The 18287-nt window shown below is 45.2% G+C and overlaps 1 protein-coding gene and 1 long non-coding RNA gene across 4 annotated transcripts in view; both read left to right on the top strand.

Moving 5' to 3' along the window:
• The window catches only part of fbxw7 (F-box and WD repeat domain containing 7), a 92161-nt gene that overhangs the window by 47773 nt on the left and 26101 nt on the right, over nt 1-18287 (top strand). For 2 of the 3 annotated variants that reach the window (XM_029749744.1, XM_029749743.1), the window contains exons 1-3: nt 7875-8239; nt 13322-13404; nt 15924-16065. In XM_029749744.1, coding sequence (XP_029605604.1) covers nt 8201-8239; nt 13322-13404; nt 15924-16065 — 264 coding nt within the window. In that variant the 5' untranslated portion in view covers nt 7875-8200. Of the gene's footprint in view, nt 1-7874; nt 8240-13321; nt 13405-15923; nt 16066-18287 lie in introns of those variants that run through there. The other variant, XM_029749742.1, reaches the window with a different exon arrangement.
• LOC115191812 (uncharacterized) lies at nt 16077-17323 on the top strand. The gene is made up of 2 exons (XR_003877771.1): nt 16077-16365; nt 16441-17323. It is a non-coding gene; the product is annotated as an uncharacterized LOC115191812 (long non-coding RNA).

The following is an 18287-nucleotide window of genomic DNA, read 5'->3' as shown; positions in this document are numbered from 1 at the left end:
ATCACAACACTATCACTCACTCCTACTGTTAGCCTTTTATAGATAAGTCGAATCCCTCAAAGTCCATTTAGACAAAGAGCCTGTGCTTTTCAAAGGCTAAGCCAATGGCCGACATCTAAACAAGATCAAGCGTTGTCCCCCGAGTCTCTAGTAATTGGACAGAGGTTAAAATGGCCGCCGCCTCTTTCATATTGACCTCCTTATCATGAGACCCTTGTTTTTGTGTTTGTGACTTGCTCCTCTATTTGTAGCTGGTTGCTGTGGAGATGGCATTTAGGACATTGGGTAGGTAAACTGTCAAGTATGGGAGAACAGCGGTATTGAAATGGAGCAATGTTTCAGGACTGCTAGTACAATGGGTTTTCTGGTACAAAGAGTGTTGTTGCTGGTCGTAGCTCAGCTAAACACGTCAAGACGTTCCTGGATCCTCCACCTGCATTCCTTCCATGTTACACCATCCTTCAGGCTCACCTGTCTTCCTGATTCATCACACCGTAATCTTCAAAAAGACCGCAAAATGAAAAACAACGGCTACCTCACCCTCTCCGCTCCAAATTGCTTCTCCGTTTCGTGTCTTCTCCGCTAGCCTCAGCTTTTGAGTTCTAGATCTTTCTTCCTCTGCTCTGGAGAAAACCATCCCACTCTCAAGCTTTTCTGAGACCCCAAGCCCAAAGTTTCCAGCTGCTCCATCCACTCCAATGACATCTCAGAGAATAGATTTTGCTCCGGTTTGGACCCTGTTTAGTGATCTTCTCCTTTTTGAGAGTGATGTTTTGTAGTATGGAGGTGGCTCCGGTATGGTGTAGTTGAAAAGAGTGTGGCTTTTTCTGGAAAACTGTACATGAGAAACATACTGTGGGTTCTAGTGAGATTCCTTTACCCTGGCATCTCCTCTTCCTCCACCTCCTCTTCTTCCCTGGCTTGCCCCTTCCAGTGCAGGGTCTAGGAGAATGCCTATTAGTCCTTGGGTATTGTTAGGGGAGCAGCAGGGCTGTAATTTGGAGCTATTTTTAAAGGAGAAAGTGACGTCTGTCTTCTGCTGAAGCGTGGGTGGGAGAGACGCAGTGTGTGTGTGTGTGTGTGTGTTTGTGTGTGTGTGTGTGTTGTGCGCTCCGGATGTACAGAGCCACGGCCACGCATTGCTAACTCAATGAACAGTCCCACATCTTGGCAAAGTGCTTCACACCCACACACCACTCTGCATTTAAAGGTCACCGTTTATTGAGATGCTGAAGCTTGATAATATGGACATGGCCAGCCCATCTGCATTCTCCCATGGCATTTTACTACACACCGAGTTAGTCTTTATAAATTATTCTCCAAATGAAGGTAAATGCCTTGGTGGTGGGGGGGGCAATATACATTCCCCCATGTTGACAACAGAAAGATGGATCACAACAGAGTCTGGCATCCTGCTTCATATCTCTAATTTGCAGAGGTTTGGATTGAATAGCCTGCTCTTTCTGATCCTATTAGGAGAGGGCAATAGTTCCCCAGAGAGGCCTGTTCCTGTGTTGGGAGAGGTGGGTGTTGTGGGACTGTGGTTAGGAGAGGTTGAGATCTGAAAAATGTGTGACGTGAAAAAGGAGGTGGAGCTATGGTCCCCTATTGAGCACTGGGCAGAACCCAGAGACCCAGGAAGGTCAAAGGTAACCCAGACACAGTTAGGCTTTTCACACTCCTCGTTCCCCTCCTCCTCCTCCTCCAACTAGCTCGTCCAGACACTGAGCCAACAGCCAGCAAACCACCGCTGCTTTTTTGCAATTTGGCTCGTTCTGCCTAATCTGGGCTGTGGAGTGGCACTTTTGAATAATTAAAGGGGGTTTATCCGTTCCTCTGTAAATGTTGACACCAGCGCAGGCCAAGTTTCACCTGGCTTATGGCTACCAATTCTGTAACCCTCTTCTCTCCGTGTTCATGTCCATGTGGAATATTGATGCGGTGAATGCAAAACATGCTAAACCGCAACACAGTAGGGATGGGACAGAGGGGTAATATTCACATGTTAACTGCATTATTGGAGTATCAGTGTTAAGTTCCCTGTTCATGGTACAGGCCTGCAGCTAAATCGTATAACGATGTCATATAAATGCTCCCAGAAACATATCAACCCCTGACATTGTTTTCCTGTGTGGTTGTCTGGTACATAAGTCATGCTCTGACTCATCTTGTTTATAGCCGCCGTTCGTAGCTAGCAGAAAGTCTCTGTATTAATTGACTATGGGTAAAGGTCAAGACTGGCTTTGAAGAATCCAAGAGGAGCACCCGTGTTTGGCTTTCTAACTCTGTGTGCTTATTGTTCTGTAGTGTGTGTGTGTGTGTGTGTGTGTGTGTGTGTGCGTGTGTCAGCTTCTCTGTAGTTCAGTGCCAAAGGGTTAATTCAACCCATCCACAAAGGACACAACACTTCCTGCTGTCTGATTTATTTGCTCTACTCGACAAGGTCAACAGCTTCCTCTTCCCCCATTTTCATTTGAAATCCCTCTCTAAAGGCAGGTCACAGATCAGTGATACACTATATCAGTAGGCAGTGGGAAAATACAAGGTAAGCGATGGTTGCTGTTCTCAGATCAGTGCCAAAGGGAGGCCTGTTCCCTAGAGAGGTAAGCGATGGTTGCTGTTCTCAGATCTGGCCGGGCCTCCATAGCTGGGAGGTGCCGTGCCTGGCCCAACCCAGAAGGGAAGGCTCCAGTTGGGGGGTCAGGAAGAAGCCTCTAGCCCCCCATCCACTGAGAAACTGCAGGAGCCCACCACCCAGATATACTTTTTCCCACAGTGCTGCTGGAAGTTAAACACAAGCCTGCTACCTACTTCCTGCTAATAGACAAAGCACTGGTTTCTTTCGATTAGGAAAATAATCCAGGTGACCTTTTTTGTCAGCCAGAGATTTATTTCCCTCGGTTGTAATCCAGAGAGAGGCACAGTTGGTTAGTTAAATGTCACAGTGACGTCCGACGTCTCTCTTCTCACTTGAACCCCGGGGCAGAAAAATATCAGTCATTAGTCAGCGGTTTGATTTCTTATTTACTTATTAAGCATTCCTTCCAGGAAGTGGGAATGTCTCATGGTGTTATTGTGAAGCCTGACCTTCAATGGCTTTCAGCAGGGAAATAGAAAGTCCAATTTTAGATCCTGATGGCGGATAAACAACTAATAAAGCTCGATATTAGTTTTGTCACAGTAATTTATGGTGTTATTATCACGGGTCCATAGCACACCCAGTCGCCCCTGGTGTCTTGGGCTTTATAGTGTGTGTGTGTGTGTGTGTGTGTGTGTGTGGTTGTGTGTGTCTGCCCTGGCCAGTAGGTTGTCTTTGGAGTTAAACTTTTGTTCTCCATCGTGCAGAGTTTTATACACTTTCTCCTCTCCAAAACTCACTGAAGTGGAGACTATTGGTCTCTCTGGAATTTCCAATAGGCTTCCCAGACATTCAGCCTCCCAGATATCAAGCATGAGAACAACCTTGGGTCCAGGTTAAATTACTATTTGACTCTTAACAGCGTGTGATTGGCAGTAATGGACATTGCCCTTCTATCCTCTGTTCTGTCCATTTCCCATGGAACGCTCGTGATGTCACAATAGATGTCAGCCCTCCTCACTTTAATTTCCTCGTTGACCTGACCCCAATAGAGGCCTGGACTCTCGGGGGTTGCAGTCGCATGGGTGGCTAAAGGCTGTTATGCTAATGGCCCCAAGCAGCCACAGGCAGATGTCATTATTCAGAATAATGCTCCCCAGAATGGAATGTTCCACCGATGATCCAAGGTTCCATTTGTCACACCTCTCCCCGTAGTCGTCCATCGATCGCATGTCATCTGTCTGGTTGGAATGCACCCTGCTATTGCTCTCTCGGTGAGCGGCCATTGAGACCGAAGGCCCCCCGCCCCGTACTCCTATTTTGTCACCGCCAGGACAATGACACGGCGGTTATTCAACGACGCACCACTGCCCAAGAAGTATTTGCTGCTTCAAGTTCAACAAGGCCCCACGTTTAAACATTTGATCAAGGAGGCCGTTCTCCTATAGCTTGAGCCAGGGTATTTTCCCACCTATCTGTTGCCTTTGAAGAGCTCAACGTCCAAGTCCATCTAATCCACCTATAGAGAGGGTTAAGTCCCTTCATTTTTCACTTTCTACCCTTTATTTAATGAAACCTCATGAAGAATGATGAATTCCTTGAATCAGTTCTGCAGTTCCTTTTCCTTTTTAAATACTGCAGTATCACGTACATAAAAAAACAGTCATGGGTGCTCAATTTTTCCTGAAGAACTCATAAGCTCATTTCTATTCTGTTGGCTGAAACACTGCCATAGAAATCCATACATCCACATGCTGTAGCCTACTGTTTGCGTAGGAAGCCCCATACGAGAGAGGGAGAGAGAGGAGAGACAAAGGGAATCGAGCATTTGCATTTGCCCTCCAGACATACCACTGCGCTGTTAAAAGATAGTAAATTTACTACATTCTCCATTCTAGTTCCCAATATATATTCCAACACCGAGAACCATTCATCATATATTAGCCTTCTCGCTCTCTCGCTCCTCTCTGTCTCTATATATCGCTCTCTATATAGATAGATCTATATCTAGATATATTTATATATCTATAGAGAGATCTGTCAGTTTCTCTCACGGAGGTCTATCACTTAAAGACGAGAAGACAAAACACGGACAAGGCTGAGATATGAGTCTGAAATGAGTTTACTTCGGAGGACACCTGTTTTGTGGAAGCCCCATGTCTGGGTCGGGAGGGTTTTTAAGAGGTTTTGATAAGTGTTGAGGTAAGAGCCTAGCACCGCTGGCTGTCTGTTAATGCTTTACCGAGCGGCAGAAGAGGAGCAACAGAGGTCACAGGCTCTTCAAAGGCTGGGGTGCCACCGCTCTCGCGTTCCACGCATTCCAATGTACTGTGTTAAGGCTGGGCAGCGAGGGGGTTGTTCTCAAGAGGCCCAAACACACACACACACACACACACCGTCTCGGTGTGTTGCTGTGGCAACAAAAACAAACGAGGAAAGATTTCCAGTGCATGGAGAAGGAACACACACACACACACGGAGCTCCAGACTATCTTAGTTATACTGCACCTGGCCACCTTTAACCCATCCAACACTAGATTACATGGGGAGCAGGTGAGGCCCCTCTCTAAGGCCTCAATAGTTTGTCATACATGCAAGTCCTTGTCCTAAAACATGAATACGTGTGTGTGTGTGTGTGTGTGTGTGTGTGTGTGTGTGTGTGTGTGTGTGTGTGTGTGTGTGTGTGTACACGGTTTACTATCTCTATTAAACTAACATCTGGATATCCATGTGGCTTGCTTTTCTAAGCAGTTGCTATATGGCCTGCCTCGTGTGAGTTTTCCGATTTCCTTCAAATGGTTTTGGGATACTGGCACATTTTCTCTCCTCTCATTCTTGTCTCACCAATTCGACAAGTGCCTCTCCTCACCTCCAAAATCCCGATTTTCCACCTGAATCCAGATGATTGGATAATGTCGAGTGTCTTAATGGCCTTTAGAGCTGGTAAATCTGATTCCCAGTCAGTAACCTGTGAAGAGGCCCTTCCTGTGATCCTCCATTGTCTCTGTGGTTATTTGAATCATCTTGACTGAGATTAGTCACTGATTAGGGAGGTGGAACAGGGACAAGAACTCAAGGTGTTGGAGACTCCCTAAAAAAACACGGCACTTCAATACATCCACGACTGGAATTTTTTATTTAACTAGGCACGTCAGTTAACAAATTCTTATTTACAATGACGGCCTACCCCGGCCGAACCCTAACCCGGACGACGCTGGGCCAATTGTGCGTCGCTCTATGGGACTCCCAATCACGGCCGGTTGTGATACAGCCTGGAATCAAACCAAGGTCTGTAGTGACGCCTCTAGCACTGAGATGCAGTGCCTTAGCCCGCAGCGCCACTCGGGAGCCCCCGTGGAAGGGACTTTTCGTAGCCGTTTAGGAGAGTATTTTTGCTAACCCTAATCAAATCATAATCGAGCTTTATTTATATAGCACATTTCAGACATGAAAAAACATGTTTTATTTTCATTGTTATTTATCAAACATTTACTACACAACAAACATCACAGGATGAAAACAACAGTATAACAAAAACCCAATTCGTAACCTTAACCTAATTCTCTTAACCTGCTACGTTAATTCTCCTAACCTGCTGCGTAGGTTCTCCTTACCTGCTATGTAAAGTAACTTCCGGTCGTAGCTGAATGGAAGTGGTGTGTTTTTAGGGAATCTCCAAGGCGTTGATGAGAGGGAAAGGGATTGTTTTTTTTAATTACTCGACCTCGACTGACACTGGGGTTTCAAAGCACAACGCTGGATTTGTAGAATGTGACCGTATGTTTGCTTCACCGGTAATGTCCTGACAGATGTCTAAAGAGATGTTCTAACAAGATAATAAAACAATGTACCTCCCATGTTGCCAATGACACTCTCAATAGGAAATATGGGCACTGCAACAGCCTTTTTATGAATCGGCCCCTATGGAGAACAAGTCCCAACATGTTCAGAGAATTGCAGGACTGCAGGCTAGTTGCTTTTACCTTGCAGGTGTTTGCAGACCTAATTCAAGATCCCCAGACTAGTTTCCCCATTTGTCCAAATTGATCAACGTAAGCAAAATGGCTTTTCATGTGTATTTATTTTCTACACAAGGCATTATTTGAATAACAATAGCCGAGCTTAGCTACCTGCCAGTGCAGGTTTTGTTTACCAGATAGCTGGATAACCCTGTGCAAAGCTTCCCTCTTACCTCGGAGGTGACAAATACTATTAAGTATTTTCCTTTAACAATGTGTATTCACCTCAGCCATTATTATTTATTAGTTTGTTCAGCTGTGACTTTGTTTTGTTTTGGACCCAAACCAGCAGTTTAGAGTTGTTTATTTCCCTTCGCCAGCAGTATCATTTGCATGTGGGAAGTTTTGCCCATTCCCAGTTGGGAAGCCATCACCTATGTTCTAGTTATGTTAACTAAGGCCCATCATTGTTTCTGCCCATACTGAAAAGGAATTAGCGTTCATTTCGTGTGTAAATCAGGTGCTGCACCTGAAGTGCATATTGTGTACCGCTGCCGACTAGAGAATAATGGATTTCTCTTTATCCCCGGGCTGAATGAAGTGTGGAATATATGAATGTTATTGCGTTTATTATGCATGGGCTGAAATATTAGGTAAAACATTTTTGTTTATTCAATATCATATTCTCCCTCTAATATTTATATTAGTTTCTCACATTTCGGGATGTAATTTGTGTCTGACTGCCCAAAGCAGAGCACTGATTATACAGAATATCCTATTCAAAGCAAGTTGTGATAAATACCTCCTACCCAGTGATGTTGAAAGAACATTAGTGGTGCCACTTCTGCCATACCATGGGGGGGTGTGTGGACTGCAACAAGTGAGGGGGGGTTGACTCGGTGGTATACAGCTATGACGGGAAAGTGACTTTTTCATAGTAGGTTAGGAGAATTCACACAGCCGGTTGGAATAATTAGCATGGCAGGTTAGGAGAATTAGGTTAAGGTTAGCGAAAAACCTCTCTACCTGCTACGAAAAGTCACTTCCGGTCGTAGCTGTACTCCACCTAGTCACATCCGTGATTTTCCCCCTCCCTGTTCCTGCCTGGGTTCTGTGTATTCGCACCAATAATTGATGCGCTGCGCATACTGTTGATTGTTGGACTGCACCATTCGCCTCCTCACCGCCGGGGAAATTGTAATCCGAGCTCTACGCAGGAGCTAGCGTTGTAAAGGCTCTGAAGAGGGCATGGCCCTCCCCTTTCTCCCCTAGCCGCCACTCCCCTTTCTCCCGAGTTGCAACTTCCCCTTTTTATAACATCCCTCTCTCCTTGCTCATTATCCTCGCTCGTGCTGTCCTGTGGGGCAATCGGTAGTGAGATCCTCCTCGCTACATCGTTCTGTATTTGAATCGTTACTGAGAAAAATCTATCGGTGTGGCACGGACGGAGCTATTCCATACTGAGAAATCTACTACACCTACCGTCAAGCACGCACGCCCGTTCGGTGACGTGCTCGAGCATGTCCACATCAGAGATTGTCACGGATCTACCCGCGAGCACCCTGCCCTGCTCCCCTTTGCACTGCGATTCTACCACTCTGACATATTTGGGATTCAACGATTCGCAGTGAAGGAATAGGAAACCACAGCCGGATTTCCAAACATGGGTTTCTACGGCACTTTAAAGATGATTTTCTATAAAGTGAGTAGGCTTTCTACGTCTGTGCGGCATGATGATGCATATAATCTTGCTGTCATATCGTTGCATGATTGACATGTTGACCAAGCGCCTGGGAAATAATTTTCTGCCAGTTGCGAATTGAATGGCTGAAAATGACGCGCTGCTGTATACACCAGCAGATTTGTATGGGAAGGCACTGCAGAGGATGAACGGGAACAGCAGGGGAATTATGCGGGGCTCATATCATAGCCGTTTTGATTCATATTTTAGAATGACTGAGAGATTCATACTGAGCGAACATTTCATTATGACATTCAGGATACAGGGATGTCGGCAACAGAATAAATAAATATTGCTTATGAAATACATTGGGTTTTATGCATAGGCCCATTGCATAATAATTACACGTGAGGTTTGCTGTCGTAGCTTTGCATTTTCACACTATAATATTTGAGCAATGAGCATTCATTCCTTTCCCATGGATGATGCCCGTTGTTGAAAACGCGGTGACCCAGCCTATCTGTCCATCAGTTAACTGCACTTGCGTGTCACGCTGACCGTGTGAGCAGTGTCTTCCTTTGCATCACAGCATATATTAACCAATAGGCTACAATTTTACATTATTTACCCTCACGGAGTGCTTTAACATCAAAAGGAATGATTAGACCAGATACTTCTTTTTTTTGTGCTTCTGGAGGATGCAAAACCAGACCTATTCAGAATATTGGAATTTTCCTCCCATTTCTGCATAGAATTTAACCTCCATTTCCAGGTTATAGTGAGCAATATATGTTTTGTTTTTTTATCAATGCTTTTAGGTTAGGTTGTAGCTATTCTGTTTCCTATTCCAAATATTTCCCTTGGTCTGCCTATGTGTTATGCATCAGACTATTACATATGCAGATGTGGGCATCTTGTGTTGCCAAGTGACTCACTGCATAGTTACCTGTAGGCTATCTGATTTGTATCTGTTGAATTGCCTGTTGAAAAAGAGCGTATATTCCTTACGCTGTAGACTTGCTTGAGGCTTCAAGCCCAAATGATGGGCCACTGTGTCAGACTGCTGTGTATAAGGCAAAATAACCTTTATGACAGGTTTTTATTCATCATATTATGTCATCCAGAAATGTACGCTTATTGTGGTGGAATTTCTCATAGACTTTGGTGACGCGGTTGAAGGACTGCATGTCGTTTGCCGCAACCAACATCACAGCGTCTCTTAAAAGCGATTACGGTTTCAAGTGCGGATAACATTGACGAATGCGGTTGCTGATCCGCTTAATAACTTGGCTGCGTGGAAAGCGAGCCTTTATGAGAGGCAGTCAACCAGTATGAACTGAGCACACCGGAAAATCTGAATAACGTCTGTTACCGGGCAGCGGAACATCCCACACCTTCCGTGTCAGTGTCCACCATCCGTTACCGTTAAACAGTTTCGGCACGTCCTCCCGAAACTACGAAAGGGAACGTGCAGCTGTTGATGATTTATAGTGGATCATATTATGTAAACAAATTGGGTAATCACTTCAAATTCATTTGCACAAATTCCAAGGAGAAAAGTGCTGGCTAGTCAAATTGACTGGGCTGCTGGGGGTTTGGATGCATTTCAGGTTTATAATTAGTGGGATTAAAGTGTGGACTGTGTTCAGCCGGGCAAGATAGGATTTAAATATGATAATGAGCCTTTCTGTTTATTATTTCCATTTCAAGAGGTATCAAGTAGGAGGCTATAATTTCATACCTAAATTATATTTTACTGTCATTCACTGTGAGCTTCTGTTGTAGCAAATTCTCCTCAGTGAGTAGCCTACTCTTCCTCTCATTTCATATTCTCTCACATTCAATCCACTGTTCTACAGAGTCATATAATTTCATGCCTAGATGCTCTTTCTCTGCCATCCACTTAGCTGCTGTTCTAGGGAGCGTGTTCTACTCTGAAGGGAAGGTAGTGCTCGGTGTTGTCTTGTAAGAATTGTCTGTTTTAACCGCCCACAGGCACAGAGGGGGAGACGGGCTGCTTTTTCAAAGCCTAATAGAAAATCCAGTTTGACTTTAATTTCTCTGAAAGCAATAAGTCCCTTTGCTATCTGTTCCGTGCAAATGGATATTACGGATGCCCCATCTCTTTCTAGTAATGTCCCAGTTCTATTTGTTTCTCCTATGGAGATCTTGAAATGATTTCATGGCTGCTTGACATGGTAATTGAATAACTGTGGCGTGCATGGAGAACATTATTCCAATTAGTAATATTTTCATAAGGTCTACATTTCAATGAGTAATAACACATTACAGTTGGATTATCTGTCTTTTCAGACCGACGGGGAGCAATCTTTATTTTCTCTATTATAAACTGGTTACCAACGTATTTAGAGCAGTAAAAATAAATGTTTTGTCGTACCCGTGGTATATGGTCTGATATACCACTGCTGTCAGCCAATCAGCATTCATTCACCACCCAGTTTCTAATAAGAGAATGATTTCCTCAGATCTTATGACGTACGCATTCATTCTCTCTCACGCTCTCTCACTGCTTTTCAAAATGTCTTTATCTCTCTATCCAGCTCTCCTCCTTCTCACAGTTGGGGAGGTCAGAGGTGTGACACAGAGTGACTGATTAGTAGCTGTCTACAAACAACATTCTCCGTCTCGTCTTGGGTTACCTTTTCCCACGGCTGAAACACAAGAGACTGGTGGTTGCGCTCTGTGTTTTCAACGCCTGCACTCGTCAGCCACTACCACCCCCCCCCCCCCCCCACACACACACCCCTACTCTCCCTACTACTTGAACTGCCATTGCAGTGAGGTCATTCCTTGGAGAACAAGGGATTGGGGTTGAGAATGAATCCCCTAACAAGCAGAGAATATCTTATAAAAACCCAACCACTTCCTCGAGATAGAAAAAAATGTATAACTCGATGGAAAACACATTGATGATAAATCTTCCGTTCTTCACCAACATTTGGAATGTTATTCTACCATTTCTCTTCCGGAATCCCTTTTCATTGCCTTCTCTGCAGTGCATCCCATCAAAATCGTTTCTCAATGATTCTGATTCATTTGTTGTCTCCCTCTTACGTAGGCCTGTTCTCTCTCTCAGGGAGATGGCTTTCATTTATTTGAACGGTTCTTGATCTGACCCAACTGTCTCGTCAACGCGCTGTGAACCATCCCAGTACAGGGTCCCTAATCAAAACCCAGCCAGCTCTTCACAAGAAAGAGAAACCAGAACCGCTTCCCTCAGCTCAGTTAGACCACCACACACACACACACACACACTCAGCTCCAGATGATCTGGTGGAAATTCAACTATAATCAATAGTCTTTGATATCAGTATCGTTGATTGGTCCTCCAATCAACTAGGCTACATCCCCAGCTGTTAAATAATCTGGTGTTGGGTAGAAGTTAAATGATCGTTGATTATCAGTCGATCTTTATTCAGGTATAGGCAAAGTTTAAAAGTAGGCCTCCGTCCATACAGACCTCATTGCAGTCCTATAGCCACATTGCAGGCTAGGCTATATTATCTATTTTTCTGTGGCTCCAGAATTGACAACAAATTAAATATTTTGCATTCTGAACTTGTCCTTGGCGTAGTTTCTGTCTGTCTCGGTGCATCTAGCTAGTGTTCCATGCATGTGTGAGTCCCGACGGTCAGAGTGCAGTGATATGAATAGTTAATAGGTATTATTGGTCTGTTATTATAGTCCACTGTGTATGGTGGACATTGCATCTATTTGTGTTAACGTCCCATATAAAATAGGCTAAATCTCTGTTTATTTCAGGATGTACCAGTCACACTACCAAAGCAGAGTAAAGCAAACACAACACGAAAGAAAAGGCTTTGTCTTTTGAAACCCCCAGTGCTCCTTCCTAACCGGCCATTCAATTCACCAAGTGCATAAAAATCCATTTGAGACTCACTGTACAAGTACATCCCCAAAAATAGTTTTATTCAAATGTCATTTTTGGGCTCGGTGTGTGAGGGGAAACTGAGGCCTTTTGTTTTCTCCTGTTTAGATGTTCAGTATCCAGGCTCTAACTATGCACCCACTGAGACAGGAGAGGTTTTAGTGTGTGTGGTTTCCCTTGAACCGCCCATGTATAAATCAAGCTATTCTAATCAAGGTATTCTTTCTAGCGAAGGGTACAGTCATTGCCCATCCTATAGCATATAACTGCTCCCAAATGATTGTTTCAGTGAGTGTGTGAGTTTGTGTCCCCTGCTCTTTTTGGGGGGGGGAATCTCCCACGCCTGTCAGAGGCTCTCCAGTATGGAATGCAACCTATTGGAGTGAAGGTCCTCAGTGTAATAAACCCTACCACACCTCAGCCATGCCTTTTCATTGGTGTCGGCTCATGGGGATCCTAATAAAAAGAAATCATAAAATGTCTTCCAGTTAGAGCCAACCTCCTACCACACCTCAGCCTGGTCTTTCTCTCAGCTAGAGCCAGCCTAGCCTGTGTTATGCAGCGCCATCATCTGCATTGAGGATAACTGAAACTTCAAAATTCTTTGTCTTTTTATCTATAGGCTGAATAAGTAGGGAACCTTCGGCTTCTTGCTCATAATTTACGTTTGAAATGGTTGGTTCCTGTGGCAAGGCGAGAGAACTATCTGCATTTGTTTTATTCTTGTGAGGATCGGTGCCGTGTGCAATAAAATAACTACAGTTGTGTTCAAATAATTTTCTGAAGTAAACAGTCAGTTCTTTCCTGCTGTGAGCCTCAAGCATTCAAGTCAGCGTTTGTTTGCAGTACCAGTTATTCAACAACAAAATCGTTCTTTCCCTGTTCTCAAAGCGAGTCGCTGCTTCGTTCTCCTCGGGACTACAGCTTGTAAATGTTAATGGCAGAGATGACTCATATCTTCTGTCTTTGAGAAGTAATCTGGAGAGTGAGGCAGCAATTATCATTTACTCTCTAGCCAGGTCTCATCTTTCACCAAATGCTAGGTTGCTGCAGGGAGGTTTTTTAGTTTTGGGCCCTGTCATTATAGAGGGGTGCAAGAACGAAGGAACGTGCGCACGCACACACGGGCGTACGTCTGTGGTGTCTGTCTCGCTCTACTGCCTCCTAACATCTCTTCGCCTCTTGTTTTGCAGATGAAGAGAAAGTTGGACCATGGCCCAGAGGTCCGATCTTTCCCTTCAGGAAAAAAGCCCTGCAAAGGCTCCGAGTATCCAAGGTAAAGAACCCCCCCCCCTCCCCTGTTCCCACCTTCCCTACCCTGTTATCCAGTATCCAAGGTAAAGAACCCCCCCCTCCCCCGTTCCCACCCTCCCTACCCTGTTATCCAGTACCCAAGGTAAAGAACCCCCCCCCTCCCCCGTTCCCACCTTCCCTACCCTGTTATCCAGTACCCAAGGTAAAGAACCCCCCCTCCCACCCCCTCTACCCTGTTATCCAGTACCCAAGGTAAAGAACCCCCCGTTCCCCCGTTCCCACCTTCCCTACCCTGTTATCCAGTACCCAAGGTAAAGAACCAACCCCCTGTTCCCACCTACCTACCCTGTTATCCAGTACCCAAGGTAAAGAACCAACCCCCTGTTCCCACCTACCTACCCTGTTATCCAGTACCCAAGGTAAAGAACCAACCCCCTGTTCCCACCTACCTACCCTGTTATCCAGTACCCAAGGTAAAGAACCAACCCCCTGTTCCCACCTACCTACCCTGTTATCCAGTACCCAAGGTAAAGAACCAACCCCCTGTTCCCACCTACCTACCCTGTTATCCAGTACCCAAGGTAAAGAACCAACCCCCTGTTCCCACCTACCTACCCTGTTATCCAGTACCCAAGGTAAAGAACCAACCCCCTGTTCCCACCCTCCTACCCTGTTATCCAGTACCCAAGGTAAAGAACCAACCCCCTGTTCCCACCTACCTACCCTGTTATCCAGTACCCAAGGTAAAGAACCAACCCCCTGTTCCCACCTCCCTACCCTGTTATCCAGTACCCAAGGTAAAGAACCAACCCCCTGTTCCCACCTACCTACCCTGTTATCCAGTACCCAAGGTAAAGAACCAACCCCCTGTTCCCACCTCCCCTACCCTGTTATCCAGTACCCAAGGTAAAGAACCAACCCCCTGTTCCCACCTACCTACCCTGTTATCCAGTACCCAAGGTAAAGAACCAACCCCCTGTTCCCACCTACCTACCCTGTTATCCAGTACCCAAGGTAAAGAACCAACCCCCTGTTCCCACCTACCTACCCTGTTATCCAGTACCCAAGGTAAAGAACCAACCCCCTGTTCCCACCTTCCTACCAGTTAACCAGTAGATTTAGCCTTCCCACCCAGTAGACCAGCAATGCAAATGGTAAAGAAACCCTGACCCATTTCTGTTGTATCACAGACATGATCCAGCAGGCAGCCCCAGATGTCCCTGTAAGTCAGAATATTATGTGGTTATTCACACTAAGACACATAATCCTCATAAAAAGTGCTCACCGCAGCGTGTTCTTTGCCCATTAGTGTACTTCATGCCTTCCTGAGGATCCTGACTAAGCACTGCTGCCTCACTCACTGACAGCACTGTGCTGCTTCTGCAGCCTTGTAATTGCCACACGCTGGTCTAGCTCTCAATCCCATTAAAAAATAAACCCATTATGAAACAGACCTCTCTCTTACCCCATACTTCTGTCGCTAAGCAGAACGGTGTGAGGAACTGCTGAATGGTTGGTTTGGCGTTTGGCGAGTACCGAATGAGCGCACGCCTCGTGGCTCCCCTTTGGGGGGGGGGGGTTTGACATTGAACTTAATTCTTTGGAACTATGTGCACTTTGAATTCTCAGGGCGAGAGGCGCACACTGATAGAAATCCCCCTAAAATTCCCATTCCAGAATTGATCTGCACCTCAATAGCAGTTCTCTTTCACCTAAATCAAGTCGATTTTTAAAATCTTTTTGGTTGAATAAAAACAAGTTGGTAACCCAAACCAAATTGAATGAAGCTTGTGTACAGATGTATTTAGTTGATTATTGATGATGGAAACATGGGAATAAACAGCTGGTTTCAGTTCCAGATAAACACTCTGGAAGAGAGCAGGTTCATATTTATTCATGCACGGCGTACTGAAACATTTAGCAACGGAACATTTTATTGAACATTTCTTAATTGACGTTCAGGTAGTACCTTCCCGTTTCGTGCCTAGGGAATACGACTTTGGTTTCAGTTCAATTCCAGAGAAACTGTTGCATTGAGAAGAGAGCCGGGTGTATTCACTAGGAACCAAACGGAAGCAAACTAAATCAAACGGGTAGGAACCTACCTGAATTTGCCCAATAGATCACGCTGTTTTCATTGCGAAATGTTTTGCTACGGTGTGCACTAATGAATACACCCCAGCTATAGAAACCCAGTTAGTCTCCTCTTGGCAGAGACCCAGGGCTGTTTCTCTCATTAGTATCTGTTGTTTGCTTCTCCGTCCACTCAACTTTTGTACTCCTTCTCACTGCTATTGTAATTAGTGAGCGGAGCGGAAGATATCTGCAGAAGCTGCTACTGCTGCAGCCCCTGCACTTTGCCTGCGTTTGAAGCTATTCATAATGACCTCCGTGTTCCTCGCTATCAGTATAACCCTCGTGCTTCTCCTCAGAAGAACAGGAGAAATAGTTTTTCTTCAGTATATTCTGGTTATCTTTTTCTTGGGAAAATGATTTTTTTTTTCTCATGTTCTTACTCTCTCTCCATATTTGTCCCCACAGTGCTACAGGGCTGGTCCCCTACCCAGCCACCCCCACCACGTTTGGGCACATCAGGACAGCTAACGGTCAGGGGCAGCAGAGGCGGCGTATCACCTCCATCCCTTCTCCCACAGGTCTCCAGGAATGGCTCCGGACATTTCAGGTGAGTTAGTTCCCACTTACCTCCTCCAATGTCTTCCTGTCACGTCCATCCTCCCCTTCCTAGTGGTCATTTCAGGTGAGTTAGTTCCCACTTACCTCCTCCAATGTCTTCCTGTCACGTCCATCCTCCCCTTCCTAGTGGACATTTCAGGTGAGTTAGTTCCCACTTACCTTCTCCAATGTCTTCCTGTCACGTCCATCCTCCCCTTCCTAGTGGTCATTTCAGGTGAGTTAGTTCCCACTTACCTCCTCCAATGTCTTCCTGTCACGTCCATCCTCCCCTTCCTAGTGGTCATTTCAGGTGAGTTAGTTCCCACTTACCTCCTCCAATGTCTTCCTGTCACGTCCATCCTCCCCTTCCTAGTGGTCATTTCAGGTGAGTTAGTTCCTACCCCCTAGCTCTCACTTCCTAATTGGCCTCTGCTCCCTGAGGAGTGATGGTTCTAACTAAGTAGCTAATTAACTAGATAGTTCCTCCCAACTCCTTGGTTACATACGTCTTCCCCCCTCCCCCTCCCTTGAGTGTCTTCCTTCGAAGCCCTGGAGCGAGAGCTCATCAAAAAACTGATGTTGCGCCCAATCAATGTTTCCTCAAGCCTTGAAGATAATTGCTGCCTTGATGTTTTGGCCCTCACATTACCATATGCACTGTAGCATGGGATAGGAATTAGCCTACCTGTTTAGAATACAGGCTCCAATATTGTATTTGTGCAGCCAACGCCCGATGTATACTATGTCAACAGTTGAACAGATGTGATCTTTGTTTAGGTAATCCTTTCAAAGCCGCGTAGTATTTTAGGCCAGTCAGCTTCGTATGACATATAAGCCTATGGTCGAGTTCTAACGTCACAGCCAATAGTCAATAGAGAAATAATTTTGTCTTTCAGGTACTTCCTGTAGTGCCTCAGGTCAGAAGTAGTTTATTACATAGGGAATAGGGTGCCATTTCAGGCACGGCCGTAATGTTCCTTCTCTGCTTTTTTGATAGGGCAACAAAAGCCTTGTTGTGTTGAGGCAACTCCATAACGATGACTAGTGTTCAGACATCTGAGATTTGTTTCCAGCATTTTGTTAATATCAAATTCATCGTCAGTAAGCACCCCTTTCATCCGAAATGGGAACAATGCTGAGTTTATTTGACTTGGCAACCAACTCGCTGTAATGCTGCTGCCTTCTTCGCTAAAGTTTTTTTTATAGCAGGCTTTGTGCCTGTATTGACTTTTCCAGTCATAAAGGCCAAAGCTTTGGGGAAATAAACAGGAAAGAAATTAGAGCTTTAGCTCTGTCTTCAAAGCATTCTCTGCATAACCGCAACAAAATGTCAAGAAATCTTTTATTAGAAAAATGGCAATTTGCTAATAACATTCCTGTCGGCAACATCTTTCTGCTAATATTGTGGTGATTAGCTTTCTTCACGTCTCTGTTTGGTGAGTAAACCAGTTTACTGGTATTGTGAAATGTAATCCCCATCCTGTACCGATTTACAGCCACAGGAGCCAGACTGCACAATAGAGATGTCAGGCCAAGTTCATTAACAATTGGATGCCTGTAAGTCTTACTTCAGGATGTTAAGATTCCGCAGCGTTTAGAACAATGTTGCGTTCAAGGTCGGTCTTTTCCGCTCTGTTTACTTCTGCAACAACTACCTCTAAGATCAGTACCTGTCTCTCCGGGACATGGCACGGCATCAAACAATTCAGTCAGACATCCGTGGTCGAATATTGTAACATTGCATTTATCGCTTAATCGTTCCCAAAAACCACTAATCCTGTGAAATGGCTTGTCCATGTGAGAACTCGCCCTCTGTGTGTGTGGGTTTTTGACAGAGCGTGAGAGAGCGAGACTATTGACGTAGTTCACCTGCTATGGCCCCATTTTTGCCTTTCGTCTGACAGCTTGTATTCGACGCAGCTAAACCCACCAACGTGCATTCTGTACATTCTCTTTCCTGTCCTGGCATGCTCAGCCCCTTCGTGCTTCCCGTGGAGTGAGAGAGAAATTCAATGAATCCTCTAAGAGGTTTGAAGATGAGTGTAGCCAGAAAATAAAGCTATCCAAATGTCATAACACCGGAAAGAAACATGGCGTTATGTCGTCTGGTTGAAAACCAGGGTTGACTGACCCATGCTTTGTCAGTAGTGCCTTCATTCGGTGCGTTACCCGCCAAGCATAAGCAAGCTTTGTAGCTAGCAGTGTTTCTACCCAGAAAGCTAATTCCCAGAG

This window comes from Salmo trutta, chromosome 4 (assembly GCF_901001165.1).
Source record: "Salmo trutta chromosome 4, fSalTru1.1, whole genome shotgun sequence".
Lineage (NCBI taxonomy): Eukaryota > Metazoa > Chordata > Actinopteri > Salmoniformes > Salmonidae > Salmo > Salmo trutta.
The sequence above is the reverse complement of the archived record's forward strand: the minus strand, read 5'-3'. Positions and strand labels throughout refer to the sequence as shown.